At 39.9% G+C, this 15410-nt stretch overlaps 1 protein-coding gene across 1 annotated transcript in view; it reads right to left on the bottom strand.

The window, feature by feature from the left end:
* Nucleotides 1-290: 290 nt before the first annotated feature.
* STON1 (stonin 1) overlaps nucleotides 291-15410 on the bottom strand; it is a 105349-nt gene continuing 90229 nt past the window's right edge. Inside the window, exons 2-4 of the mRNA XM_073554022.1 lie at nucleotides 11157-13058; nucleotides 7631-7833; nucleotides 291-2040 (exon numbers count right to left, since the gene is read on the bottom strand). Coding sequence (XP_073410123.1) covers nucleotides 1966-2040; nucleotides 7631-7833; nucleotides 11157-13038 — 2160 coding nt within the window. The 5' untranslated portion in view covers nucleotides 13039-13058 and the 3' untranslated portion in view covers nucleotides 291-1965. The remainder of the gene's footprint in view (nucleotides 2041-7630; nucleotides 7834-11156; nucleotides 13059-15410) is intronic.

The following is a 15410-nucleotide window of genomic DNA, read 5'->3' as shown; positions in this document are numbered from 1 at the left end:
GGAATCGAACATATTTTTCGAGCACGCCAAAGAAACTCTGTTAGCACCGAGCATGCTCAGATAACACCTTATCCCAGAATGATCGCTCATCACAAATAGCGCTTTTTGCAGCACATGTTTCCACAGCACGTTGTGGGCAATCTAATTGCAGGGGGCTTTAGCGATCCCCAGATACCCTCATGACTATAGCATACAGCGTGCAGAGTCAGAAGCATCCCCAGGATCGGGGGCTCCATGTCTCGTTTCAGTCAAATCTGCCAGTAACTAAATAGAGAGAAGAGGAGACAAAATATTTTGGTTTATTTTTTATTATTTCTTTGTTTTTAATAGTTTATTTCTTTTTTCATTCTTTGTTTTTACAGTTTTATTGCCAAAAGAGAAGATTAAGCAAATAAATCACTTAATACAATGACATCAAGCTGCTGCTTATTTGTGTTATCTGTAAATGTAAATCGTATTAAGGCTGGTTTCACATTTGCGTTTTTTTTCGCGGTAATTTAGCGCTAAATAGCGCATGCGGTTTTTTTCCTATACTTTGCATGGGATGCGCTTATGTGCGCTTACACATGCGTTTGTACGCGTTTTACCGCGCATGCGTTTTTTTGCGGTATGCGCTCGGGCGCACAAAATGCAACTTGTTGCATTTTTTGTGCGTCCCATTTGCCTCAAAAAAACGCATGCGCGCGCAATGCGTTTTTTTACAGCAAGACACCCATTATAAGTCTATGGTGAACATATGTGCGCATTGGCATGCTTATGTATGCGTTTTTTTTGCACATGCGTTTTTTTTTTACCATTAGTTTAGACAATGGAATTTAGGGGTTTGGGTAAAGTTAGGGTTAGTTAAGGGGGTTTAGGGTTAGGGTTAGGGTCAGGGTTAGGGTTAGGGTCAGGGTTAAGTATGGTTTGGTTAAGGGTTAGGGTCAGGGTTAGGGTTAAGTATGGTTTGGTTAAGGGTTAGGGTCAGGGTTAGGGTCAGGGTTAGGGTCAGGGTTAGGGTCAGGGTTAGGGTTAAGTATGGTTTGGTTAAGGGTTAGGGTCAGGGTTAGGGTTAGGGTCAGGGTTAAGTATGGTTTGGTTAAGGGTTAGGGTCAGGGTTAGGGTCAGGGTTAGGGTTAAGTATGGTTTGGTTAAGGGTTAGGGTCAGGGTTAGGGTCAGGGTTAGGGTTAAGTATGGTTTGGTTAAGGGTTAGGTTCAGGGTTAGGGTTAGGGTCAAGTATGGTTTGGTTAAGGGTTAGGGTCAGGGTTAGGGTTAGTATGGTTTGGTTAAGGGTTAGGGTCAGGGTTAGGGTCAGGGTTAGGGTTAAGTATGGTTTGGTTAAGGGTTAGGGTCAGGGTTAGGGTCAGGGTTAGGGTTAAGGTTAGTTAGGGTTTGGGTTAGGGTTAAGTATGGTTTGGTTAAGGGTTAGGGTCAGGGTTAGGGTTAAGTATGGTTTGGTTAAGGGTTAGGGTCAGGGTTAGGGTTAGGGTCAGGGTTAGTAAAGTCATGGTTTGGGTTAGTGTGAGGGGCCACCTAATGTTGGAAAAAAACGTAAACGCGGTAAAAACGCACTAAAAACGCATACAAACGCATAAAAACGCTGCGTTTTTTTCATGCATGCTCATAAAAATGCTTGAAAAAAACGCAGCAGTTGTATGCTTTTGTATGCGTTTTTCAATGCGTTTTTTTGCGGGAAAAACGCGCTGCAAAAAAAAGCAAGTGTGAAACAGGCCTAACAATGTACTTTAGGTATATTAATATGAAATCCTGGAAATACTCAGCTACACAGAATAGTATACACCTAGTATAATCCTTTACATCTGCACATGTAAGACAGCCATGGTGAATGTACATATGGCCCGGGCAGCCGGGCGTGCTGGGAGATATGGTCCAGCACATGGAGGAGCGCCTTAGCTCGCCGCTTTGTGAATTGCCGCTTATATTTCCAGGCTGATTCCTCTGTTCTGTTTGATAACTTTTTTTTTTACTGCGTTCTGCACTCTCTGGTCTTGTCCACGTCTTCTCCGTCAGTGGGGATACGTTTTCTATCAATCTCTACCTGTGAGAACAAGAAAGTAAACGAGTAAGCAAATGTAGTGCGAGTTCTGTATGGTGGGGTCATTCCATCATGGGGCCCAATATAAACCTACACAACAAATATCATAGATCAACACAAGCCCCCCATACTCGGCCCAGTGCCCCGGGCGCCATTGCTGCTGGATGGAGTCTATAACTAGTTATACTGTATCTGCAGATCAATCCCACAAAGAAAGAAAAGGGCTGGAACAACAACAAAATCTATTTATCCATCCATCCAACTCAAATATATTTTTATATTAACTATCTATCTATCTACTATATGTATCCATCTAATATCTACCTATCTCACATTTATTTATTCGCTATATTCATCCATTGATCTGTTATCTATGTATCATCTATCTCATATGTATGTATCCATTATATTCATCTATCTCTCTATCCCATATCTATCTATCCATCCATCTCATACCTATATATGTTCCCTATGCCAGTTCCATACCAGGCGCGCAACAGGAACCTAAAAACCCTAGCTCATCCTGACCTAAACCCTCACTAGGGAATTGGTCGGTGCGGAAACTAATAGATAATAGATAGATAGATGATAGATAGATAGATCTATCTGTCTACGTACTTTTGTATATGGAGGTTTGGTCATTGCCTTGGAGGCACGGCATCCAGGAATGCTATCTGCCTGTGCTGCTTTTTATCTATCTATCTATCTATCTATCTATCCATCCCATATCTATCTATCCATCTCATATCTATCTATCTATCTATCTCATATCTATCTATCTATCTATCTATCCCATATCTATCAATCTATCTATCTATCCCATATCTATCTATCTATCTATCTACTTTTGTATATGGAGGTTTGGTCATTGCCTTGGAGGCACGGCATCCAGGAATGCTATCTGCCTGTGCTGCTTTTCTTTATCTATCTATCTATCTATCTATCTATCTATCTATCTATCTATCTATCATCCTGAAGCTCGCAGTTCTGTGCTGTTACACCCTGTACCTCTAATACCGTATACCTCACAGCATGCGTCCCACACTATGTGTATGTACAGTACTTTACCTTGTTTTCTCTATCCAATTATCAGTATTTTTGCAGAATCAGCATTTATAAAGAAGAAAACACTGTTGTATCTGTGGAGTTACTGCTTTCTTTCTCTTTTTTTTCTTTCAGGTTAGTTATCGAAGGGTTAAGCATTAACATTTCATCACATTTTAGGTCGTCATTAAGCACCTTGAGCTGAATACTCCCAACGCCAGCAGTTTTGCTGAATGATATCATCTCCCAAAAACTGATGATTCCAGCGAGTTTCCTGTGACCGTTTCATTAGGTGAGTCGTGTTATCCTTACGCTCCCACTGTTACATTCTGTCTGACTGGTCATTCTCTCCGCTGCTACCAGTCACAGGAGCAGCTATTAATAAAGCTACAGTATACCTTTACCTTAGAGGACTCGTGCCTACCTCATATGAGTCTCATCTTTAGAGTAATCTATGCTATATAATATCTATATTGTAACGGTGCATTTATACTGCAAGATTATGGTGAATGAGCACACTCCTGGGAACACTCGTTTCATGATAATCGTGCTGCTTAAACAGTATGTCAATCACCCGGAGAATGAGCAAAATGCCCCAGCGTCTTCAACATCAGAAGTGATCCAGGGGACAGGGCAAGCTAATGAGCCCCTAGCATTAGAGACAGGAAAGGAGCCCCTGGTCCTAGGACACCCGACAATAGAGTCGTGACAGTTTAGCTGCTGTAGTCTGATTTTCCTGAAATTTTCTTAGTTTTGTTTTACAGCAAAAAGCCATGTGCCGTAAACAGCTTACAACACAGAAAAGGGATCTCACTGTTGAAAATTATCAGTTAGAAGGGTACAATTTTTTTTTCTAAAGCATTAGATATACCACAGAGCACTGTGAAGATGGTCATCATGAAGTGGCTTAAATTTGGCACAATACTGACTTTATCTAGAACTGGACATACCTCAAAAACTGATGAAAAGACAAGAAAATAGGTCCAGGAGGCTGCCAAGAGGCTGACAGTAACACTAAGGGAGCTGCAGAAATTTCTAGCAAGTACTGGTTGAGTAAGGTATGTGACAACAATCTCACATATTCTTAATATGTTTTGCCTGTAGGATACGATGAAAAGATGGAATGGTTTTCCTTACTAAGAAAACTATCCAAGCCCAGCTATGTTTTCCCAAAACCTACATCAAGTCTGTCAAAAGCATGTGAAAAAATGTGAAAATATGCATTACCACAAGAACACCATACCCACAGTGATGTACGGTGGAAGCAGCATGATTCTTTGAGGCTGTTTTTTGCCAGTTAGACCTGGGTCTCTAATCAAGGACGATGAGATTATGAAAAGTTCCAAATATAAGTTAATTTTGCATCAAAACGTTCAGGAATCTGCTAAAAAGTTGAAGATGGAAAGGCATTTCACATTTCAACACAAAAAAGACCCTAAGCATACCTCCAAATCAAATAAAAATGGCTTCATAAGAGTATTCACTACACTGTTACTGAAAGGTCCAGCCAGAGCCCAGACCTGAATTCAACTGAAAATCTGTGGGTGACCCGAAAAGGGCACTGCAGATATAAGATCACATCGAAATCTGGCAAATTTGGAGCAAAGACTACCAACTGCAGATATGCCATGCTTCCCAAAAAAGCCTGAATGCAGTCGTAAATTCAAAGGGTACTACAATAAAGTATTAGTTTAAGGATGTGCATATGTATGCAGCTAATTATTTTAGTTCTTAATTTTTTTCCACCTAAAAAGATTTCAGATTACTTTTTCAACTGAATCGATAAGATTATGGGCGGCATTAGGTGGAAAAAGTTCTAAAGTGAGTCTTCTTGGTAACATTTTATTTTAACATGATAAAAACCTGGCATTTTGACTGGGGGGGTGTCCATACAGCACAAACTCAATACCAGTATACAACGCCTGAGCAGTGAAAGAATTAGAGATAATGTCTATGGCAGTGCAGACTAAATAATTTTTACATGTCCCATTTTCATATTTCACTTAGGACAAATGCCTTGTTGGCCACTCACAAAAAACGCTCCTGCTTGTTAAGGTACTGTCACACTTAGCGATGTGCCAGCGATCCCGACCAGCGATATGACGCAGTCAGGTTCGCTGGTACATCGCTAAGTGGTCGCTAGTGAGCTGCCACACAGGCAGATCTCACCAGCGACATCGCTGCGGACGGGGGTCGCTACTTACCTGTCAGACGAGGCGATCCTGACGTCCTCCCGCCCGGCTCCACGCTCGTCGCTCGTCTCTCCACAGGAAGCGCCGCAGGAAGCTGACGACGAGAAACAGTCCAGGACGTTCTCGCGCGATCAGCGATAACCAGCGGGGAGCGGGTTGTAGGTAAGTATCAGACACAGCGATATCGCTAGCAATATCGCTATAACGTCACAAGTTATAGCAATATTGCTAGCGATATCGCTTAGTGTGACAGTACCTTTAGATAAAGGGGTTGTCCAGGACCATTTTATTTCTAAGTTATCTCCATTACAGTGACAATTCCATTTGTTCCCCATTTAATCTGGTATGGTAGATACATCGATGACTTGCTCTTCATTTGGAGAAGAGAAGTGTCTACCATAACGAAATTCAAAGAATATCTCAATAATAATCGCTATGATTTGTATTTTACTTTTGCTGCTCAGCCATCGAATATTTTATTTTAAGATTTACAATTAGAGAGCATTCATGATAAAACCACCTTTTCGAAACCTTTATCAGGTGATACCATTCTTCATGGCCATACCAGCCTAAGAATATGGTTAACACCATTCCAGTGGGATTATTCACACGCATTAAGAGGAATTGTTGTGATATCAATAAATTGGCCACAGAATTAGAGCATTCTCGGGAAAAAATTAGGAAAAGTGGTTATCCCCATTGGAAATTAAATAGAACCACCAATACTGTGCAGTATAAATATTGTCGTGCTCTCATTACCTATAAAAATAATTCTAAATCTGGTGGTATTAAAAAAAACAGTTTTGTCCCTGCAGTTCGGCCCCCAATTTAAGAAAATTAAATCTATCATTTGCAAACACACACCAATGTTATATGAAGATGCTACCCTTTCCAGTGTGTTGCAACCTGGTTGGTTAGTCATAGCCGAAAGAGCGGTTACCGTGAGTGACATCCTTTCTCCCAGTTTTTTCAATGAAATAATTAACATTACACTTGGTTAGGCCATCCTGGTCTTTATAAATGTGGTAGCAATCGATGCCGAACTTGTCAGCATTCTTCAGCCACACATACCTTTATGAACCACAATGGATGACCCCAATATAAAATTAACAAATATATTAATTGTAATTCCCAAAATGTGGTCTATGTAATATGCTGCATTGTTTGTAATAAAATCTATATCGGATGTACCACCCAAAAAAATTAAAAATTAAATTAAAAAAAAATTAAAATTAAAGTTCGAGTCTATGAACATTTAACGGATATCATTTGTCCCACCAGTTCGCACCTACGGTTTCCCACGTGTCCAGACATTGTCAGATCATACTCACCCCCTCCTGGCGCTGTCTCTGCAGTCCCTGCTTCTCCAATGGTCTCCGGAGCCGCAGCTCTTCCTGTGTTCAGCAGTCACGTGGTACTGCTCATTAAGGTAATGAATGGCGGATAGCGTCTCTCAAAGTGTTTGGCATCGAAAGGGTGTGGAAATCACCTAGAGGAGGAGATGCCAGGAGGCGCCTCCTAACAAGGGAGGCGTCTGGATATACAATCTCAGCACTTGGCATCCTGATGGTGTCAATGTCCGAAAAGAAATTACATTTCACTATCAATTCTTTTGCTCTTTTCGCTCTTCTCTATTGCATTTTGCTAATTCTTTTAGCTTTTTTTTTTTGTATTATGTTACATTTTGCTACATTTAGGTTATATTATTGTATATATATAATATTCTGTGTCAGACAAAGAATGCCGGCGATTGTTTGAAACGCGTTGCCTTGATCACTACATGGATGTAATGTCTTAAATTTTATTTTCAATAAATTTGGAATCTATATGGAACTGGAACCTTTTCACTTTTCTTCGCGGTGATTAAACGATGGATGCATGTTTCTAAGATTGTCTACCCCAATTGATATGATACAATGTTTTCATGTCTGAATAACCGTCTGTGGAGCGGCGGTTCGAGTATTCCTGCATACATTAGAATTATAAGCATATTATGGATGACAGCTTTGCGAGGTTTGTACACATTTGCTGAACTGTATGTTTTCCACTTGTTTTGAGCACCAAACCAGCTGACTTAGCCATTCCGTGTGGATGATAAAATGCGGATATTTATGCACAACATAAAGTAGATTGCTCATGTTTGCGACGCAATAGAGCAATGTCTGCTCCAGATAGACAAGTTTAGATGTTGCTGTCACCGGATTCCAGATTGATAGGAAAAAACCCACAAGCAATAAAGTCCTGCCTGTCCCAATCTAATCAGAGTGTATATTGTTCCATCAGCTCACCTTATGTTCTCCAATAACAATCTATATGTAATGTAAACCGTTCAAAGCAAATGTGGAAATCAATAATACCTGGATGTTGTAGCAAGTCTTCTGGGTGACGTTTTTATGGGGCTGGAGATCATTCTCGACTCCCATTGATTTCACCTCTGCCCCAGAGACACATGTAAACGGCATAATAAACTGCATGTTTGCCATCGGAATCCAGCTGCGAGGTATCTCCTGGTCGGAGCCCAGCTCAAGCTTACAGGATAAACTGTGTGGCTGATCAGGACCTTAAAAAAGAGCAGTGGAGAATGTGTTAGGACAGCGGTTTAATAGCCTACGATGAGGATCTAAGCTGTGCCGTTGGCACGTGGAATATATCGGAGTTGGGGCTAGCTCTACGTGGTCGACCATGTTCATTAAAAGGGTTGTCCGGCCTTAGGCTACAAGTCTACGGTCACTCTATGTGGCTGCAGATTTATGAATCCTCATATCACGCCCAGGACTAAGAGCGATTATGAATTAAACGCATAGACCAGTGTCCTTTTATTCTCTTTGCATGTTTTGATTTTTAATTTTTCCTTTTTTTAACTATGTTGCTAATAAAATAATGTTTCAATATACTTATTTTAATATACTTACCTCATTTCCTGCAGATGATGGATATTTCCATTTTGCTGCTATATCTACTGTACAACCAGAAGTCGATCTGGAGTCTCTGTGCACTGCACCTCCATTCAAGGCATTTTTCAACAGTTGGTGAGCAGATATACAACTTTTCTTTTTTTTGCTATGTGATTTGCATAGATGTGGTCACGTGCCGACCAGACATATGTAAATCACACGTCTAGTCAGAATGTGGCTGGAAGTATGCAAATTGCTCCTGACACCAGCACTGGAGAAACCTCACATAGCGCAGTGCACATAGGAGTTACTGCAGACTAATAGCCTAAAACCGGAAAACTCCTTTAAAACCTGTTTTATCATTTGCACTTTATTCTTCTTTTCATTTTCGCTTTTTAAAGTCTATCTGTTGTATCTGTTCACCTGTTTATTGCTTTATGTTCGTCGTTATAAGCAGAATTTGGAGTTACCAAATATTTTCAGCTGCTTCATCATCTAAGACTTTTTGAAGACACAATTTTTTTTTGCACAAACCTATTTACCCATATACACTCGAGTATAAGCCGAGATTTTCAGCCCATTTTTTTAGGCTGAAAGTGCCCCCTCTCGGCTTATACTCGAGTCATTGTCCCAGGGGGTCAGCGGGGAGGGCGGCTGTCAGATCATACTCACCCCCTCCTGGCGCGGTCTCTGCAGTCCCTGCTTCTCCAATGGTCTCCGGAGCCGCAGCTCTTCCTGTGTTCAGCAGTCACGTGGTACTGCTCATTAAGGTAATGAATATGCGCATATTCATTACTTTAATGAGCGGTACCACATGACCGCTGAACATTGGAAGGAGCTGCCGACACCGGAGACCATTGGAGAAGCAGGGACTGCAGAGACTGCGCCAGGAAGGGGTAGTATGACAGGGGGAGCCATGCAATATTCACCTGTCCCCGTTCCACTGCTGTGCGACGCTCTGTCTTTCACGTCCCCTGTATGTGACATTCAGGTCAGAGGGCGCGATGACGTAGTTAGTGTGCGCCCTCTGCCTGAACAGTCATTGCTGAGACCCGGAAGACAGACTAGCGTGCGGTGGTGGAATGAGGACAGGTGAATATTGCAGGAGCTGCAGCAGCATATGGGGCATATATATCTATGGAGCATCTTGTGGGGCCATCAACCTTTATGCAGCATTATATGGGGCATATATATCTATGGGTTCATCTTATGGGGCCATCAACCTTTATGGAGCAGCATATGGGGCATATAAATCTATGGAGCATCTAATGGGGCCATCAACCTTTACGCAGCATTATATGTGGCATATATATCTATGGGTTCATCTTCTGGAGCCATCAACCTTTATGGAGCAGCATATGGGGCATATATATCTATGGAACATCTAATGGGGCCATCAACCTTTATGGAGCAGCATATGGGACATATTATTCTATGGAGCATCTTATGGGGCCATCAACCTTTACGGGGCATTATATGTGGCATATTATTATATGGAGCATCTTATGTGGCCATCAACCTTTATGGAGCAGCATATTGGGCATATTATTCTATTGAGCATCTTATGGGGCCATCAAATTTTATGGATCAGCATATGTGGCATATTATTCTATGGAGAATCTTATGGGGCCATTATTAACCTTTATGCAGCATTATATGGGGCATATTTTTTGTATGGAACATCTTATGGGGCCCTTCATGAACTTTATGGAGCATTATATGGGGCGTACTTTGTATGGAGCATCTTATGGGGCCCATCATGAACTGTATGGAGCATTATATGGGGCTCCTGATTCAATATGGATATTCAAAAACATTTAACCTACTGATGTCTCAATTAATTTTACTTTTATTGGTATCTATTTTTATTTTTCAAATTTACAAGTAATTGCTGCATTTAACACCCTAGACTTATACTCGAGCCAATAAGTTTTCCCAGTTTTTTGTGGCAAAATTAGGGGCCTCGGCTTATACTCGGGTCAGCTTATACTCGAGTATATACGGTAAATTCAATTTGGGAGTGGTTTTATGACCCTCTGAAATTTTGTATGCAAATTTATTAACTTTGTAACTGAACACGTAACATTTTGCACTAAAAATAGACAAAAATAAACACAATTTTGCACAAAATTCAAGAACCAAGTGTACTATTTTGAGAAATTTGGTGAAAAAAAAAACACATCAAGGAATACAAGACAAAAAAAAAGTGGCTAAATTAAAAGGCGCTGCACATAAAATAAGATCTTGCATAATCTATGTACACCATAAGTGCATACAAATATTGGGGCAGATTTATTAAAAGCATCTAATTCTTAGACAGTGCAAACTCAGATTAAACAGTCTTAAATTACACCAAGTTTCTCAAAATGTCTCATGCTGTTTGATATATGCCTAATTTTAAGATTGTCTTGCCAGAAATGTGCACTACAATGTCGGTGCATTTTTTTCGGTGATTTTATTTATGGTGCATTTTTTGGGCGTATGTTAAGCCATACCAATATGCCTTTTATAGCCATTCCACCTTTCAATAAAGCCAGAACCTAAGTTAAATAAGACACAAGTAGATGGCACTAGAGTTCTAGTCCTGTTCCCTGAAGAGGCAATTGGTGTGTTTAATTTAGAAGAAAAGCATTGCAAGGCCTATAAGTCTCCTTACACTGGCATGTCACTCTCCACTAGGAGAGACGTTACCTGTTAGACTCCACAGACAAGTTAGGAATAACAACTTAAACTGTCATGATGCCTCTCTGTTGTCCATAGAGGAGGTTGGTCAACAACAAAAACCTGTTCACCTATGCCAATATAGAGAAGTATTATTATGCTCCCTGAGGAAGATAAACTTGCATGAGACCTATTGTAGGATCACTAGTCGTGTGGGTTACCACTCTTCTTCTCAATTTCTCAACTAACTCAACTCTAGTCCAATAGTGGTTCTTAACAAATAAAGCATACTACCACCAATAGAATGAAATGGAAAATATATATTTACTAGAATTCTTATCAGGGAGTCGATCAATCTTCCACACAACAGCTTTGTAAGCGTTCTCATATTTTGCAGTCCCGATTGTAACTTGTATTACTGGCTCTGATTCTACTTCATATCCAGTACTAAGACAGGCTCTTCTATTCATCTTCGTCTTCAAGGACCTCTGTCTCTGTAGACTAACAGTCCAAAGTGCTTTTACCCATTGTGCAGGAACCGGGAAGTGGATAGTAATATTTTCACAGTATTTTACCTGTGAAGGACCCACCATACTACTGGACATGTTTAAGAAAGCTTGGAGTTCCACATAGGCTCCTTGTACCACAGCCAAGCTCTTAAGCGAAAATGGAAGCTCATTCACATCACAAGGAACCTTAAAGCGCATGAGCTCAAACCGGCAGGCATCTATCGGTGTGAATTTAACTATCCGAGACTTTTCAAATTCTTGTTGCTTGACAGATTTGTGGAAATGATATTCCGAAATATGGATCAAGCTTTTTTCACTGTTCTTATCAAAATAGTTCCGCTTTTGTAGTTCAGCATCGTTTAATGTTAAAAAACACTCCATGCCACTATTAATAAAACTAAGACAATATAATTTGCAGACCACCGACTTGTCTCTTAGCTTCCCTTCCTTTGAAATTTGTCCCCAAAAATTGTCCACTATCTCCACTGTCATTTCAGGCTCTTCATAAGTCTTTTTCTGTTTCAAGACTGGAGAAAGCAGCAATAGTTCTTCTTCCATTGTTAAAATAAAGTCCAAAAAATCAGAATACTCAGTGGTTCCTAATTTTAACATTTGCTCGATTTCTGCTTCGTGAACCACTTCTGGTTTTGGATGGTATTTCCTTTTTTCCACGTAAGATATATTTTCTATCTTAACAGTATGTATTTTATCTGAAACTCCTAAGTTTTCGAGTTTTGGTTCTGAAAGTCTGCAGAATTGATGAAGCTGAAATTCTTTGAACGGTTTTTCAAGACCCTTTTCATAATACATTTGCAGAATACCACCAGATACAACTTTCAGGTAAATAGGTCCCCACTGCCTGGAAGACATCATGTTCTTTTTTTCTGGTATCCTCAACATGAAAGGCCACCCATCTTTCCCTTGACTTCTAAAGAGACTTTGTGGAATAAATGATGGGCTTTCACTTTCAACACAGCCAGGATGATGTTTCGAGTTGTCAGGCGGGTCAATCTTTAAATGCTGAAGCCTTTCGCACACGTAACTGAAGGAACATTGGTTTAGACTTTTCTGGTTATTGCTAGATGTTTCTTTTTCTGAAATGTTATATTCTAGTTTGGCAGGCTTTTTTTCTTTCACGGGAGATTCGCTTGAGATGGATAGATCCTGTGAAAAACTCGTGGCATCATTGTTCCAAAATGGGCTTGAAAAGGAACAATCATTTTGAGAGTGATCTAAATGGAAAACTGAAAAATGTCCTACACTGTTATTACTTTTGCACGGTGACGCATTCTGAATTGTGTCATTCATATCTGCAGGAGATGACACAGTTGACCTTTGATTTGTTGAGTCTTCAAAAAACATATAATGGTGGTTCTGGGGCTTCTCAGCTAAAGGGTACAAGTTAAAAGACCCTTGTTTAGGAGTGCACGGCGTGAATGGGCTGTCCTTAATTGGAGTACAAAGAGGAGAATTGCTTGGAGGACCAGGACTCATGAAAAAGTCAATTATTGGAGATGTGTGAGGGGTGGTGGAGTTGGAAGAAGGAAGACTTGTCATCCGCTCATGAGATAGACTTAGTTTAAGTTCACTTGGTTTAGGACTGTGTGCATTGTCATTGGGAAATATTAGGGCTTTCCGAGGAGACTGGAACAGATTTTCATCATCAAAAGTTACCCAGTTATCAGGATTTGCTGCACACATTTTCCTCAAATTTGGATGGTCTGAAAATAGAAAAAAGAAAATATAATTAGCAATCCTCATACCTTAATAATGTTCAATCATTCTGTATGTTTTCAGATAATAACTTTTAGAGAGGACCTGTTACCTCTTATGACATGTTAATTTCACTAATAAAATTGCATTCTTTATAAAAATAATAATTTTGTAAGTAAACATTGTGCACCCTAAACAATTATGAATAAACTGACAGCTGGGTGCTACAAATTAGGACATTTTAACAGGATTTTTTTAAATTTAAACTGAGTTCAGCTTTCAATAGCTGCTGTTCTCCTGATTCTGGAATGCTTTTCTTTCTATGTCCAGCTGCTCTGAAGTTCTCTGGTATATACCCAGTTGGTTTAAAGAGGAACTTTACCAAATTTTTCACGTTCAACTGGCCCCAAGATGTAATAGTGACTGCAGAGCAGAATAAAAGTTGTTGTTTTTTTTTTATTTCACGTCTCCATTGCAGAGATATTTGCTATCAAAATATTTGGCACCTAATAAGATAATCTTTGTTCAATACAAGTGGGAGTTATCATATATTTTTCACTGGGGGATGTGCTTCTTCTCCCTGTAAGAGTTGCCCAATCATCATCAGGCAGCAACACAGCAGAAAAAGAACACGCCCCACTATAGCTTAGAACAGGTTTCTCAGTACATGAGATATAAGGATACAGCACTGGTGTTCAGGTCTAACCTCATGCACGATTAAAAGTGTTGGGAAATTAGAGATGACTCACACCTTTTATATAAAGTCCCTGAGGGTATAGGGACAACACTGATGAGTTTAGCTGTGTCACATTACAAACCCTTCTATCACATCCCCTTCTCTCATAGCACAGTTATGTCTGGTGCTGTTTCAGCAATTACACTTATCTTTTGTGTTCAAAAGTTGCTTTGAGCACAATAGACATAAGTGTGACTCATCTCTGGACAGGCAGTGTGGGGGGAGGGGCAGTATAATAGAGCTGACAGTGCTATGAGAGGAGGAAAGCTAAAAGAATGGTTTGTAATGTGATACAGCTAAACTCAGGAGTGCTGCTTCTAAAATCACTTAACTTTCCAAAACATAGATATAATAAAAAACAGCCAAAAAATACCTTTAAAAGCTCTGACTCATGTTATAGGTGATTAAAAATGAGAAAAGGCACCAAAATTTGTTTAATTGGACAGTGGATCAAATTTGGTTTGAATCAAATCTGCACCTTTTTCCACTCATGCTTTGAGGTTAAAAAAAAATAAACAATTATACTCACCTATCCTAGACCCACCCCTTCTGATCTAACACTTGCTTCAGGCCTTTGGTCTTCTCAGCTTCGATCTTCCACTGTTCTTCTCTTTTGGTCTTATGGCTGGAATTTTCCAGTGATGACCAGGCTTCACGATGTGGTCATGTAAGGCTCAACACATGTCATATCGTGTGTGGAACCCCATGAGACAAGACTGTGATGCCCAGACAGAAGACAAATGACAGGAAGACCGAAGTTGAGAAGATTGAAGACGCAAAGCGAGCGGAGCTCCAGATAGGTAGCTGCTGAAGTAGAACAGGTGAGAAATGGTAACGGACAGGTGAGTATAACTTTTTAATTATTTGTATCTCCTTTCTGATGGCATAAAGAAACCAACAAAATAGATTTTAGACAAAACGCTCAAAATTTAAAATTTTGGGGGGAGATTTGTAATAAATACATAAATATTAGTGATGTATTTATTTTTGGGAGTCAAGCTTCAACACTGCATTTTCTAAAAATCTAATATTACTGGCAGCCCTGATTTCTCCGGCCTCGGGCCCTTACTTCAATCCATCTTATTACAAGGTTTGCTGCTATGGTAAAATGACTATAGCTGCTAATTTCATGCTATACAATTTAGGGCAAAGTATTTTTTTTTATTTTTATTGTTAATGAGCAATATTATATCCAGAAAGCCAACACAAATTCTGTGAACCGAGTTGTGTATAGAGAAAATTCCCTTCCCCAAAGATTTTATGCCTTCATTTATGAGCTCACATATAATTCTCATGTAATTATTCGCTGTGCCTATAGTATTTAAAGGCATATTATAGTTTCTCGCTGTGATTGCTATAGAAAAAAAACAGAATATATTTCAGTTGCTGAAATTCAAGGGAATAATTTCGAGCTCTGCTGGAGTGCTGGCCTATGTGTAAACGGGAAAAAAAGGGGGGGATTCCATTTACAACGACCTGTTTATCAGTTTTTTTGTGATGGAAAAGGAACAGACACGATATTGAAATGCGCCAGACATGCCGATATCAGAAAGAGCGTATGCATAAATATTAACGGAACTAATGCCTTCCCATTAATGGCCTGAAAGCTGATTTTTCTCAGAGT

The sequence above is a fragment of the Dendrobates tinctorius genome, unplaced genomic scaffold, assembly GCF_039654945.1.
Source record: "Dendrobates tinctorius isolate UK_male_01 unplaced genomic scaffold, ASM3965494v1 ptg000205l, whole genome shotgun sequence".
NCBI lineage: Eukaryota > Metazoa > Chordata > Amphibia > Anura > Dendrobatidae > Dendrobates > Dendrobates tinctorius.
Note: the sequence above shows the minus strand (reverse complement) of the source record. Positions and strands in the feature narration are given on the sequence as shown.